This window comes from Notothenia coriiceps, unplaced genomic scaffold (assembly GCF_000735185.1).
Source record: "Notothenia coriiceps isolate Sejong01 unplaced genomic scaffold, NC01 NC01_scaffold00020839, whole genome shotgun sequence".
In the NCBI taxonomy this organism is placed as follows: domain Eukaryota; kingdom Metazoa; phylum Chordata; class Actinopteri; order Perciformes; family Nototheniidae; genus Notothenia; species Notothenia coriiceps.
Genome location: NW_011353540.1, coordinates 18,796 through 34,767, shown reverse-complemented (window position 1 = coordinate 34,767; position 15,972 = coordinate 18,796). Strand labels below are relative to the sequence as shown.

The 15,972-nt window shown below is 40.7% G+C and overlaps 1 protein-coding gene across 3 annotated transcripts in view; it reads left to right on the top strand.

Moving 5' to 3' along the window:
* Window positions 1-15,972, top strand: part of sobpa (sine oculis binding protein homolog (Drosophila) a) — a 41,384-nt gene that overhangs the window by 9,596 nt on the left and 15,816 nt on the right. For 2 of the 3 annotated variants that reach the window (XM_010779849.1, XM_010779848.1), the window contains exons 2-4: window positions 1,631-1,751; window positions 2,685-2,894; window positions 7,295-7,446. In XM_010779849.1, the coding sequence (XP_010778151.1) occupies window positions 1,631-1,751; window positions 2,685-2,894; window positions 7,295-7,446 (483 nt within the window). Of the gene's footprint in view, window positions 1-1,630; window positions 1,752-2,684; window positions 2,895-7,294; window positions 7,447-9,007; window positions 9,032-15,972 lie in introns of all 3 variants that reach the window. The other variant, XM_010779847.1, reaches the window with a different exon arrangement.

Genomic DNA, 15,972 nt, shown 5'->3' with positions numbered 1-15,972 from the left:
ATTCCATGGGAGAGGTGTATAGATAATGGACTGTATGCATTAGCAGGGTTTCCTTAGGAGTACAGTGTTTACTGACTGTGGCTGTTGAGGAGGAAATATGTTTCACCTGCATATAGTTGGATTTACTTTTGCATGCCTGCACTAACTACCTGCAGAGCACTCTGCGTTGCTGTGCTGCTGCTGAATGTGAGGACTTTACTGCCGGGCTCAAAGCAACTTGCATGGCATTTGTCACAAGACTGTGTCCTGGACTATATGCTCTTAATTATGAAGTGCCATTTACTGCTCAGTGACAGCTGAAATCCCAAAGTATTTGACTCTTTATTAGTGTTTTTACTGTATTGTGATTGGTTGTTCACAAAGATGGAGATGTAGACTACATGTAGTGTACATTGGCCAACAGGTGCAAAAGTGCTACAATGGCCTAAAACATTTGCATATGCTTTGTCAAGTTGGTCAATGTTTTCTAAACGCTGCACATGTGTTGTCAAGTTGGTGAAGATGTCTCTTAATTTGTGTTTTGGCACATTTTGTGTTTTTTTATTTGCATCTTTTTTGAAACTGCAGCGTATTTCTACTGATGGAAATGTTGGGCTGTTGTAGCTCTTTTGCACCTGTCGTCACCGTAGTACCGTCCCTACTCTAATATATAACCAGTTAAATGTTAAAAAGCGCTTGGGAACTAAGGAATAGTCTTACACAATTATTTATCAAGTAGAAAAAAAAGACAATAAATCAAAACAAGTGTAAATATTGCAGAAATAAAACTGGGAATCAAACTTTAAAATAGACAGCAAATGGCAAGAACAGGGCTGTGCCAAGAACAATAGAATTAGAAAATTATATGAAAACAACAAAGGAAGGCATAAACCATAATTTAATTCTGCATAATGATATTCTCATATGCACAATAGCTGCCGTGTGATTTCTTTGGTAAGTAAATCTTAATACCCAGGCCCTTCTAACGGCACAACATACTATGCTTTGTACATAAAAAACAATAATGAAAATAAATTGATTTCGTAAAAACCTGTACATTTGAAAATGTATCATATAATGTGAAATTAGATAAGAATAAAACAAATAAAGGCTTAAAACCCATAACTTAGTTGGCTTTTCTAGTGGGTTAAGGCACAATGAGAACTATGAAGATAACGTATTCCATAAATAAACATTAAACATTAAACCCCTCTGCCATATTAGATGAAGTGCTTTTTCAAATTCAATTGGTTTCTATTTGACTCTTACAGTATGTGATAAGCTGTTTTTTTTTTCTGTGACCAGTCTTTATTACACTCTGTTTACTTCCTCCTATTTCAATTTACAATAAAGACCATTCGTTTGGCTCTGCAGCATTTAGTCAGAGTTAATCCCAATTAGGTAGTCTTACCTACTTATGAATAATACCTTGAGAAAAACCTACATTGTGATATTCTATTCAACATTTGTTTTGAGTTTGCAATATCTCTGCATGATCAGTTGAAGAAATGTGAACAGCAAATGCAACAAAGTAACAGATCGTTGCACTTCCTTTTACAAGTAACCTGCATTATCGTTCTACTTCATTCAACTGTGAAGAAGTTTGCCTCTGTAACTAAGCTAGTCTGAGTGGTTCGTGTTTGTGTTGCAGAGCTTTGCAGAGAACACCATGAACGAGCTGCTGGGCTGGTACGGCTACGACAAGGTGGAGCTGCGAGACTCTGACAACCTGGAGATGGGAGAGACGCCACAGCACATCTCTGTCCTCAAAGGTATGGAAAGATCATGAAAGACATTGAAATAAGTGCTTGTTAATGGGTCGTGAAAATCTGTTACGTAATGAGAATATGAAACGTCTTTGTTATTTTGTTAAAGGTCCTTACAAATGTAATTATGACAGCTTTTTACTTCGTGAAATGCATAGTAAGAAGGACTGTAAAGGTCACATTTAAGGTTACAACACTTTATATGTATCCTCATTGCACTGAAGTGGGCAGGGCTCAGTTGGAAAATGATGATGTCATCTTTTCTATAAACCAATGAAAATGCAAACACAACATTGACATACTGTCATCTCATAAAGTTGATATGGTGCACTTGTTAGCAATCAGTTAACTGTTGCTACTCTCCCAGGAGACACAGAGCGACATTAGCACTCAGTTGTCCACCTGACAAATCTAAGCCAACAGATAACTTTATTTTGAGCTCCAATCAGTGACATACACTCAAACAGTCCCACCACTTTCTTTGCCTTTTCACTTCCATGCTATACGAGGTAAACATCCACACTGGGACTACTGGAAGCAGTTGTGGTCAAACTTAGTAATGTTATTAATTTCAACGTGTTAAGGTTGACAGAATAATCTTGAGCGTTAATGCGTTAACAGCCCTAATCAACCCAAGTTTAAGGAAACGTCTGTATTCGACCTTCTTGTCCAAATGAGTGACACTGTAAATTAACGAGTTAGTCTTTAACCTTCATTGTTGCTTTTTTCCCCCACAATGTTTCTGTAGGGCTTTCAAAATACATTTTTTCTAACATGCTTTATCACTTGTGCCTCAACTATGTGTACCAAAATGACCCTTTATGTCAAATTAAGCCATACTAGGCTTTTACATTATTCCACAATTTACGGATTATTGCACAGCATCTCATCAGTTGTTCAGTGATGCTATCTTATTTTGCTCAATTTCCCCCTGTCTAGAAAACTTGTTGCCAAAAATCCCAGCCTCAACAGAGAGCGGTGAAGGCTCTCCGGATGGAGCCAACAGCTCCCACTGTCTGCCAGGCTCCAGGAACGGAGTCACAGAGCCCTCCACCACCCCCTCCACCTCCATGCCCGGCACCAAGGAACATGGCAACATGCCCATCATTGTCCCCATGATCCCCCCGCCACTGATCAAGCCCCCCTCAGGTAAGGAGTACTGACACTTGGAAAGATATTGAGGTTGAGAAGTAGTACATATAACTCCTTGTCAACTAAAAACGACCTTGGTCGACAAGGGTAAACGAGCTCCACCGGCCATAAACACTTCCATTAGAATTAACGCTCTTCACTTTTAAAATGTATGCAAATATAAAAACATACATCTGCCAAAACAAATGACAAATGAAGAAACATATTTACCAACTTCACAACAACACTGCCAACACAAAATGCTGCAAATAAAAAAATTGCTGCAAAAAGCTCAAAACTGTAACGGGACACAGTTGGGACGCTTGTTGATATTTTGGAATTATAAAGTGTCTGTTGGCAGAGTAAGTCTATTTCATAGTTGTAAGTGTTTTGTCAGAATATTAGAAATTGACAAGTTTAGCTACGTTAGCTTGCTAGCTTACAGCAGATCTGCAATAATATCAGAAGGAATTATGCAATCACATTGTTAAAATAAACCTTTACATTTTAGGTGTGCTTCCAGTCATGGGCGTAATTTCCACTGGGGACAGGGGGTACATGTCCCCCCCACTTTTCAAAATCCCGTTTGTGTTCCCCCCACTTTTCAAATGTGTTTTTTTCTTCTTTTTTTTACGCAAGTGGTCATCGTCACGGAGGAGCATCGTGTGTGTGTGGCAGTAACGCAGTTTGTTTGTGAGAGAGAGACAGAGAGAGAGACAGAGAGAGTTACGGGGGTTGTTGTTAGCATCTGGTGCTAGCTCGGAGCTAACGGAGATTAGAAGCTGTTTCAACAATAAGGAGAGGGAGAGTCCTCTCCTGTCGGACTGAGAGGCTGAGATAACATCAGCTCAGGGAGGTCAAGGACTCGCTGAGTGATTATATTGTAAACTTTAGTCTAAGTTATCTCAGTGGGTCTCAAACGGTTTGTTCTAAACAAATACTTCCATCTATTTAATATAGTTGTTCAAAATAAGTTAAAAAATAATTCCAATGTCAGTAAAAAATTAAAAACACAGTTTGAAAGGGAAGTGATTAGTAAAATACGCATAAATAAAAAGAAAGAATGCAGACTAGGTAAGATAAAGATAGGAGAGAGGAGTATATCAATGATGTGTTATTGGTTGTGAGCATATTCTAATGGTTTTTGGAGTATTGAAATATATACAGTTCTGTTTCATATGAGTGTTGAGAGCTGTATCCATAAATCTCTTAATTTGTGCACTAGATTGATGCCTTTAACTTCAATTTAAAGAAAAAAATCTTACCGGGGGTGCATGCCCCTGGACCCCCCTATAGGATGTGAGGTCATCACAAATAAAACAGGTTCATGGATAGATAAGTTTGCACACTCATGATATACACTACACATTTTTCTTGGATTAGTTAACACCATAGTCCCTAATATATATTTGTAGAAAGGCAGGAAATGGAATTAAATAGAGAACAATGTTTCATTGCGGAGGACCCCCTGTTTTGTGTCCCCCCCACTTCTCAAACCAAAGTTACACCCTTGCTTCCAGTGATTGTCTGCCAACTTTATAATCCCCAAAAGTATTTTGTCACTTTTTTATTGTCCCTGTTGCCATTCGGTTTTAAGCTTCTTGCATCGTTTTTTTATTTGCAGCGTTTTGTGTTTGCATATTTTCGTTTATGCAGCACTTAGTAAACGCTGCGCATGTTGGTGAATGTTTTCTAAATGCTGTGTTGTAAAGTTGGTGCATGGATTTTGGAAAATGTGTGTTTTTTTATACGCATCCTTTTTCGGGCAACTTGTGTCTGTATTGTAGTGGTCAGAGGGGATGACATGCGGCATATCCCGAGCCGGATTCGTACCTTGGTCTGCCACTCAGGGACCAAACCCCTGTATATGGGTGCAATTGCATCGTTTGTAAAAGTGCAGCGCCTGTCTCCTAATGGAAGTGTTTTGGGCTGTTGAAGCGCGTTTGTACCTGTCGCCCAACATGAAAAAAACATAAAAAATGCTTTGAAATTGCTATATTTAACACTTCTAAAAAGATCAAGGTTTAATTTCAGCCCAACCACAAAGCACCCACAATAATTTCTCCGGTCAGAATACAAAGAACTGGCAAATATCTCACCCACAGCTGTTTTCCACTTGCTGATTCTTCAGCACTTAGCAGAAAGCTGAATGTTTATGCATCAACTTGCTGTCTGCGCGACGCCCTGAGAGCCTCCAAACCAGGCAGGGACTGGTGACTAATGAGCTAGCTACCTGCTGTACACCTTGTTTTCCTCCACCTGCCCAAGTGTCAATATAACCCCGTTAACTCTCTGAGGAAACGTCCTCGTTCCTGGGCCAGACAGAGGGCTTCATTATCCCCTGCGTCTGCTGCGGCACAGGAGGCTGCTACGCCCCGGCGGAGGGAGCGACCGCCTTGGCATCGCCCAAGAGGAGTCCCCGCTGGCCCTGCCCAGGCGGGGAAGCAGATGGTGCGGTCCCACTTAAAGCCCAGCACCAACTCGCCACCCGGCCACCGCCCCCTTCAACTCACCCCCCCTCTCCACCCTCAGACATATGCTGAATTATTCATGTGCCCCGCAAAAATCCGACAAAGGACCTTTTGAGGTGCAGGTACGCAGTTGATGGTGGCATTTAGCACGGAGGCTGCATAATTACTGCCGGCTTTCCCCCCGCTCATGCAGATGTGAGTGTTTTTGAGCTTGTTACGAGATGCCAGGTCGTGGGAAGACGAAAAACAACTCCACCTCAAGATGTCGCTTTGCATGAAAATGTTGAGATAATATGGAGGATGTTGTGATTTTATGTTGGCCTTCGATCCTGTTCATCATGCCGTGGTACCGACATATTTTGAGAAATATAGAAACCCCGATCCACCCACCCTGTCAGCCCTGGAGGTTTTTCAGGAAGCAATCCAGATACATACCAAAAGGCAGGGAGACTATAGGAAGGAGAGGAAAGACATAAAATATGCATGTTAGGTCTACGGTGCTATCTTTAGGGCCTCTGGGAGTTATTCCCCTAATTGTGAGTTAGTCTTTACTTAAAATCTGATGGCCCCGCAGATCCGTTAAGCTCAACAAGAGGTGAAAATCCTGGCCAGCGTGCGATAAGGAGGTGAGCGGGGGGGAAAGACTAATGGGCCTGCGTTTCTTCGCCCTCACACTCGCGTATTCATAATGTGATAATTGGGAAATACTGGAGGGAATCTCGGAGGATCTCTCTTATTGCAACAGCGACGGCACTAAAAGCCCGCAGCTCATCACCGGCAGTCACAGTTTACCACAGAGGAGGCATTTCACTGTCACTGAGGCTCTGTTTAATATAATAATTAATAATTTGTTGCCCACACTGACCACACAGCAGCACTGCACTGGCCTCTAAACCAAACGGGGAACTAGGTTTCAAGCCATTACTTCAGCTTTCAATAGATTATTTTCTGTTGTTCTCCCGAAAACTTTTTTTATGCACCAAATGAATTCCGTTGAAACGAGAGATGTGTTGAGGTCAACTAAAGATTTATTCAGAAATGTGTCAGGGCTAACCATAAATCTAAAGTCAGAGGAGATGTTTTTGACCTTTAAATCAAATTTAGAACGCCTTCTTTGAGGGCACACTTCCACACAGGTCATGAATTCGGGCAAACCACCAATATCTGAGAAATAAATGTACTGACTTGCATACTGTTTATAAACTGAATAACAAATATTTTATTCTTTTTATTGATAATATATTGCAGTCTACTTTAACTGCCAGGGCCCTGCTGAAAAAAATCCCCATACAAATACACACCCACTAATACCACACACTACTATTAAAAAAATATTTTCAGTATACTTGTATACACAGCCCCCCTCGTTTTTTTCGTTTTCTCTACTCTCGAAGTGCCCTCATCGTTGATAATTAATAAATCACACCCACTCAGAACACACATCGCAGACTAGACCTGCTGATCTTTAGCGTCACCCAAGTTCTTCATTGTGACCACTTCAACTTTATTGCCGCCATAGAAGAGCCACAAAAAGGCATCTTCCAAATTCCCCAGCTCATGAATCCCACAGTATTTTTGTGGCTTGAGCGGATTAAACAAGCCCTGCCGTCCTTGTGTTTAATACATTCAGTTGTTGCATACCTGTGGACATTATCTGCAATGGACTTGCACTTAAAGCAAAAAGGAATGCTTAACATAAGGCCATATTCAAGAGATTCAAGAGATTCAAGGCTTTATTGTCACGTGCACATTAGCTACAGTATAGATATGGCAATGAAAAATTTAAGTCACAGGCTCCTACAACAGTGCAACATGAATACATATATATATATATATATATATATATATAGGACATAATAAAACCGATAAAATAGTGCAAGAGAATGTTTGGAGTAAATACAAATAAAATATCTATCCTCACTTTTACCATTGTTTGTTTGTTTCTAGATGAAGATGCATCCAACATGCAGATCCTGTGCGCCTGGTGCCAGAAGGTCGGCGTCAAGCGCTACTCTCTGAGCATGGGGAGTGAGCTGAAGAGTTTCTGCAGCGAGAAGTGCTTTGCTGCCTGCCGTAGAGCCTATTTCAAGAGAAACAAGGTACATTTCCTTCCTTTAACCAGTACTTGAACACTCACAACTTCTCTTATAGGCTTTGCAGATAGTATGTCACAAATCTCCTGGCAAGTACATGTGGTCATCATCACTGAGTCCCGAATGGATCCAATCACTCACACGGCAAACATGAAATACCTCCACATATAATTGTAGTTAACGATGGTTGAGAAAAGCATGAATCGGACATGATGATAAAGGAATAGTTTGACAGTTTGGGAAGTACACTAACTAGCTTTACTTTCCCGACTTTAATGAAAAGATAGATACCATTGTGTGTCAAGTAGGCAGCTTAAGGCGGGAGTTATTTAGCATAGCTTAGCATCACGTCTGGTAGTAAAGCTACATTTCACAACACTAAGCAAACAGTAATGTAAAGCATTCTTTACAGATGCACTGCACCCCGATTGAGCTAAACGTTTTATACACAGTTTATATACAAATTAAGTTGAAGTCAGTGTGAAGTTGGTTAGCTAAAATAATTTGGGTCTGAAATATGACAGGTTGTTGTAGGTTACTCATGGTCGTACTGAACACAATAACATAACACATGCATTCTACCAGCCAGTAACACTCTTTATTTGACTTTGCAAACTTGGTGTCAGAACTACTTTGTTATAACTTCTATATTAATTTTAATCTTTTTGTGAGGGAGAGGAACAATTGTACGTATTATTTTCAAATGAAGAGCAACAGACAAGTGCTTCCTCCCTCTAATGAAAATGTACGCCTGACGGTTAGCTAACGCGATGCTATGGTTGTACTAGCTGAGATACTAACAGTATTTACAAACACAAAACTGCACATTTATTTTACATATAAAACATTTAAATAAAATGTCTATTACTATACTACTATAGTATGGTTAACACAAGCGGAAAAAAAGTGTGAATTTTGAAGCTTTTACGTGTAAAAAAAAAAAGCCTTGTTAACAAGAGAGACTGCCATACATTACGTCGAACAGAAGCGACATGTGACTGCAATGTATTTTGTTTATAGTCAAATTGTAACTTTCTACTTTAGATAAATGCATTTACCCATTCAAAAATCATATATATGATTATGAAATCTGAACAAAAATTATACAGTAAAGTGTCATAAAACTTGGTTTGACACATAGCTCATTTTCTGCAATACTCACAAATCTGATGGAAAATCCCATTGGCCTCTAGTTAGGAGAACCAGGGCGATGCTAACTTCAGGTTGGCCTACAAAAATGTGTGGGCACTTTATTAGAGCAAGAGAAAATTGCCTCCTTAATTCCGAGTCAACACTTCAAAAGGTCATTTTAACTTAAAAACCCTGTCATTACTATTTCAGATTTGGCTTGAATACAAAATGCATGATACATAATAAATACCAAGAAACCACTGAGAATGAACCACGGATTTTACAACAAAAACACTTTCGGGCCGATGACTGCTAAATGGCTTGGTGTGCCATGGTGTGTAACAAGCAAAAAGGAACATTTAAAGCTGTTATTGTGTTCTCATTTTCCCGCCCAATGACTGTAGTTAAACAATCTCCTTTCTTTCTTGTACCAAAGCTGGGATATATAAGGAATTACGCTGTGAGTATGACGTGTTTTACTCTCCTGCTTGTCTGTCCTCAAGTCAGTTATTCATCTAAACATAATCACTTTTTAAGCACTGCACTGGAGCAGGAATAAGTAGGGGTGCACTTAGAGTTTATTTGTTCATTTCAGTTAGTAAAATCCTATTTCTTTTTCTTTTTTGACACTTTTCCCCAAAGCATGAGAATCAAGCTGAGCCTTGCGTCTACTGTATTGTCGCTCATACTATGTGTTTTTCATTTTCTACCTTAACATGTTAGCCCATTTACTTTGATAGAAAAGTCTGTAGTTTTCATTGCACTAAATGTTGAAGTGATGACAAATGATCTGTCTTGTCGTGGTGATGACAAGAAGAGTCTGACATGTGGAAACCTCACGGGAGAACGTGTGACAGTTGCAGGAGCTATTAGAGCTTCATATCGGATCAAAACGCTGCTTTTGAATTACACTTTTTCTTTCTGAGCTTCAGAGAAGGTCTGAAAAAAAAGTCTATGCTACTTGACACGCAACAAAGTTGACAAGGCAGCTCCATATCAATCTGAGATCTATCTATATCACGGAGGTTGTTAAAAGGAGATTTAGATTTTTTAAAGTGGGTTTATATGAGGTGCTTACCCATACTAAGTGTATTATCTACAGTCAGTAGTAATGGTCAGCAGGCCCAAATTTTGTAAAAACAAACATAAGTATCAGCAAGCAGCTAAGAAATAAACTGCTGTGAATTGGGGCCAACAGTAAAACGTATTAAAGACACTAGAGAGAAAGACCCATCAAAAAAAAGAAAAATACCAGTTTGCTATATCAAAAATATTTTCAGCGTCTTACCTTGCTGCCAGACAGCCATTTCCAACAGGAAACTGAAGTCGTTATCTGTGCTTCCTTCAAAGCCGCAAGACTCCATTGACAAAAACACTAATTATACCTCAAAGAACATGGGAGTTGCTGGTCTACCGCTGACTCGATCAGTCAGTTTGTTTGTCCTTTTGTGTTACTTTAGTGTTTTAAAGTGAGTTAGTTCTGAGAGGTTAGGCGCTGAGATAGTGCTGTCGTTTTTCCATCGGCAGTTTATGGGTTAGATCCCGGGCGCTGCAGTCAACACGTCGATGTATCCTTGGGCATGCTACTTAACCCAAGTTGCTCCTGGTGGGTGGCAAACGATGTGTGAATGTTAGCTTACTTAAATAGGTGGTAGCCCCTTACCTCTGAATGAATGGGTTGTGAATAGGTGAGAGATGACTTGTAAATGTAAAGTGCTCTGATAATCACCTTTGGTAAATAACGGTTCCTCACTTCATCTTGGAATCACAGACAGTTCAGCTGTCTCACTGTATGGACACAACTAAATATTTATTTTGAAAATATTTCCTAACTAAGCGTACACTTCACCTTAAAATAATATATGGAGGTGGAAATAATACATTGTGGTTCTGCCAACATCCACCACAGTACATTAGTTAGCTTACTGCTGATACTCCTGTCTGTTGGTACTAAAACTACTGAAGGGAATACACTGACTAAGGTTTAAAGATGCAACAACGCTCTTTCAAGTGGCTCTCCCCTTAATCAGCCTCAGACAGTCTTTTCAAAGGATGTCCTCTCACTGCGGAGACAGCTCTTTGTGCAACTTATAGTTGAATAAAAGTCTGAATTTCAAAGAGACAGGTTAGATCATATCTGTAGTAGAGGAAATTGTTCCTTATGAGGTTCGATAGATAGCATGCCATCACACTATTTTTGATGGTGTTCCAGCAAAAAAGTTAGTCCAAAAATACAAAAGATATGCTGGTTCTTAGTGTTTCATTAAATTAGCTATCAGTCATGGCACTTTAAACCCACTTTGTTCATATTTGTATGGAAGCCCATTTCTGCCATAGAAAACATACATATTTTATAATGATAAAAGTAAATTATTAAATTAATTTTCATAATTATTGAAAATAATCTCAAAATTGTGGAAACAGGCTTTGATCATTTTTGAGCCCTAGTTATATATGATCTGTTAACTCAAATTTCAAGGTAAGTGAGTATTTTTCATTTTTCAGTTATTCCAGTGTCAGATTAAGAGATTAAATTGCGGTTTTAAACATTAGGCTGGAAATGGACCTTATTGATTTGAACCTTTTGCCCTAAAAATTGAGACATTAATGCAGTCTTATTTAATGGTATTGATAAATGTGTCCTGTGACAGCTTTACGTTTTTAGAGGTGGTTCTAGACCAATTTTGCTGGTCACATTTTACTTCAGTATGAAGTCAAAAAGTTACCATTGTATTAAATTACATTATCAAAAAATAACCCCCCTGCTCGCCCACCCCTAGAACAGCCTATGAGTTTCATTCATGGACCATTACTTGATCTACACATCAGCAGTACAGAAAAGGGCAACTACAGTTAACACAATCAATGTTTTAGCACAGATTCAGAGGACATCACCCACACATAAAGGAGTCATTTCATTAACACGCATTGCTGTTAGAAGCCAGTCCGCCATGTTGGATGTTTCCTTCACCCGTCATCAGCAGAATGCTCAAACATTACAAACACAGGAAAGGCCTGCGCTGCCACAGAGGCTCAGATTCTATATTTTGTCTGGCTCGGGCACATTCATGCGGGCCATTTGTGTAAGTGATACCCACATGTTTCTTTTCTCATGCACCCACAAGGTTGGCCACAACAACACGGCCTGCAGGCTTTCTGTCTTTTTTTCCAACTGTAAAAAAAAATATTGTCATGGCTGAAGAGAAGTATCTCATGTCTGTGTGTGCTGTGGAGAAGAGACGTGGGGGAAGAGGTGGAGGGGGGCGGCTCTGGCATTAAGTTGCATGAAATATCTTCAGCTGCCTCATCCATGAAAGCCAATCCCCTCCTAGGGTGACTCTGGTTGCTACTTTCTCACATCCCTGCTGCATAACTCTTTATTATAGCGAGTGTGTTTGTGTGTGGCGAAAGATGATTGATAGTTTAACGAGGATAATCACTTATGTGCGTGTTTACTGTAAGCCTTAAGCTCTTGGATTAGTTTGTATGGAAGGTGCTGCTTCCACGCTGCTCACACTACATAATTATTCTGTCTGTCACAGCGCTCTGCCTGCTCACTTTTATTTACTTATTGACTGTGCACTATCGATACCGACACATCACTCTTTTGCAAGTTTTTGCAATGCGATTCAACTTATTTTGCAGGTTTGTATGCATTGCAAATCCCAGTTTGAGTTGGAATGACACCAACAGTGACATTTTAAGTGAGAATTGACACGTACAACAGCGCGATATTTGACATTTTTGCGGATTAAAGGAATTAAATGTAGGGTGGAGTTTTGCTTTTCAGCTGTTGGCAGAAGCTGTTCAACTGACACGCAGACGTACGGTTTCTCTCGCTACCTGACGCCCACACATACACCGATAAACATGCTTGCTCATTGGACACAGTGCCAAGATTAAGTTAGGCAATTAGCGGTGATGAATTACCCTCTGTGAGTGTGACGCTCAGCGGCAAAAAAAAAGGGTGTAGGTTAGAGCGAGGATGCTTTGGTACGGCCTCATACTCCGCAGGGACGTTCACATATCATTTAGGGTCGGATTTTAAATGCTGCTGTTGCTGTGACAGAAAAGTGATGAAATGTTGCCTGTTTCTGTTGCAATAGCTCCGACAATCTGCTTTTCTCTGCGGTTTGGTTTGCGTTCAGGAGTTTTTGGGCTTGAAAACCTCAGGAGAAAAAAAACTGGTTGATTGTAGGCTGGCATGTTGTGGTTGAAAAGCGGCTAAAGGAGGAACTGGTTCTGAATACTGATGGAGTTAACAGTGCCTCATCATGTGTCATCTGCAGGGTGATTTATCACATTTTCTTGATTTAAAAACATCCCAAAATCCGTTAATATTTTAGATATCATCCTTATATCTTTCTACGTCATGAAAATATACACTCCACTGCTTCCACAAGGTTCAGCAGAGCATAAAGCAGCTAGCTTGTGTCGGTTTTTGCCGCAGCGCAGGGCTTTTTGTTCACACCGTGAAATTCCCCCCAGGAGACCCCAGACCTCCATCAGTGTCTTTCCCCGGGAGCTCCCTCCAGGCGCGAGGGGGCAGAGTGCCGCTTCATGTCAGCCCAGAAATGTCACATCACGTCTTCCACACACACACAAACACACACTCACCTCCTCCACACACAGCCCCGTGGTTGCCTCCCTGCTCCTGAAGGCTCCACAATTGACTTTGCATCTCCCAAGGAGGGCACGCACGCAAAATGAATAAGAGAGAAGACTCTGAGCATGTGTATGTAACTGTGTATTTGTGTGAATGTGCTCGCGGAAAATTGTGTGTGTTTGTGTGTGAAGAAATGTGTCTGCATATTGCCGCTCAGGTGAAGCAGCCTTGAGGCCTGCCTGACACAGCTTCAGGGCACAGAGAGGAAGGTGATTATCTCATAGCTGCCAGCCATCCAGCGCAAATAAAGACAGAAAGTTCCCCCGGATAACTAGGCGTAGATATTGTTAAAGTGGAGCCAAGCACATGAACACATTCCTTTGTCTTTTCTTAAACGTATAGGTGTCATAAACTAGAATAAGACAACAAGTGCAGTAAAAACTTACATCTCGTATTTGAATTTGCAGGTGTGTTTTCATTTTTATAATAGAATATGTAACATTTCTGGATTTTAAATTCTAAAGAAAATGATGCATGGGTTGTATATTTACATTATCCCAAATGCTTTCGCCCATTTTCCAACCCAGATCATTTTCATTTGGCCGCCTGTATACATTCATATCCCCTTTGTACGTGCTTCAGTGGTTGCCAGTTTTGGGAGAGAAACTCCTTCTGGAGGGAACACAGGGATTGTAGCCTTTGCAGACCATTTACATGCACAAAAACCTATATAACACACTTCAGGAAAGACAACCCCTAAAAGTTTAAGCCACTTGAAGGATTTAGTCATCCAGCATCTGGATCTAAAGTGATCAGAGAAACAAACTGATCAAATGTTAGTCATTGACCTGCAGAAAACGCAGAAACAACCACTTTTAAAGTGAATCTAATTTAATCAGTGTCTTGAGCAGTTTAATGCATCTGTTTTTTTTGGAGGGGAGACATCTACTGATTAAACCCTCCTGAACCATAAACATTGAATAAACTCTAACTGAGAGAAACTGACCGAATGACGGAGCTACAACCAAACTCCGTCTTTTGTTCGTTTTGATTGAGAGCCGCCTCAAATGACTTAACATTCTCTTTGCAATCTAAAGTATGCCAAGATGACGATATTTCATTGTGGTTTCTATTAAAAAAAAACTTTGCTACACCAAAAACATATTTAGTAGTCTGATTTGACCAGTTTTACAAAGAAAGAGTCATACATATATTTATCATAGTACAGCACAGTTTTTTCTGTGCAAACAACTCATAGATCATGCCTTAGTAATCTTCCTGTGCATGTGTGAACATCTACGCAGTGCATTGTAACTGTTTCTTTAACCAAAATCAAATTGAATTTGTAATGGCTTTTAGACATGGGAAGTAGAGACACATTTGTCCTTTTTAGTAAGGTTGTTGTTTTCTCGCCTGTCATACACGTAGTGCCAGGTCTGCACCTTGGTTTCAGGATCTGGGCTGAGCTCAGCTGTGTTTGTCTTTGGATTTTGAAAGCCTGCCTATGAGCATCTTTCTTTGGGAAAAGCAACTCTTTTGGCAGGTGACGGGCACACACACCTGGACATGTATCCGTGCCCAGATGGAAGCTGGAGCGGTGGCAGCTGGTGTGACTTCCCCTCAGGACGGAGGAGCCGCCGGAGGGGAGTGAGGCGGACTCCGGACGGTGCCCCGCTCTGACGTTCATATAAGGAATCTCAGAGGAAATGTTATGGCCAAATCGAGAATTTCCCGTCTGTCTGTCTGTCTGTCTGTCTGTCTGTCTGTCTGTCTGTCTGTCTGTCTGTCGGTCGGTCGGTCGGTCGGTCGGTCGGTCTGTCGGTCGGTCTGTCGGTCGGTCTGTCGGTCGGTCTTTGCCATCTCCTTTATCTGTGTGTGGCTCCCTGTGTGCCTCACGCCGTGTTCACAGTGCCAACACCTCATTAGTACAATATGCAAATGAACTGGCACAGGGCCAGAGGGTCAGAGCACAAACTGGAGACAGAATAATAGCACAATGGTGCATCTTTGTGTGTCCGCAAATCCATGCCCAGATTCATGTATGTTTATGTGCGTTTACCTGTCTTTGAGTGCTCAAACTGAGGAGACATGGTGTGTATGTGCTTGTGTGTGTGAGGGTGAAAGACAATAGCTGAAATAGGTCGGCCTAAACTAACTGTTCATTTAGACAGCTTCTAGATAACATGACTTCATAATCTTCGGTTCTGCCTTTTTTGTGACAAAGTAAAAAAAAAACCTTTTCAATTTTAAATGTCAGTGATGTTCATGTGTGAATCTCCACATTTGATTTATGCCATGCTTGGAATGGGACACCCTAGCTGGAAGTGAGGGAAGCAGAGGGAAGCAGAGGGAAGCAGATGGAAGCAGATGGAAGCAGAGGCAAGCAGAGGCTAGCAGAGGCTAACTTAATCAGTCGTTGGACAAAGAAATGTAGACTATATCGTCTTTTGGTGGTATCGAGAATTGAACAGAGCTTGAGGGCAAATTACAAGTGAAAGGTTGCAGCGAGCAATTGATAGTGAATATTATAACAAAGAAAGACTCAAAGAGACTCACCTGTCAGTGGCATGAGCTCAGTATGAAGTGTCAGCTCTGGGCTGCAAACAGCACGATGAACATGTCAAATTGATGTTAATTTCTGATAGCTGTTCCTCAGTGCCCCGTGGCCATCAAGTATGAACCAATCACCTCACACTGAGGTATGTGTTGTGTGTAAGTGTATTTCATTCAATGGAACACAATGGAGTGATTTGGCGTAGAGCCAGACAAAGCTTCTCCAATAACTTCCTTGCTCA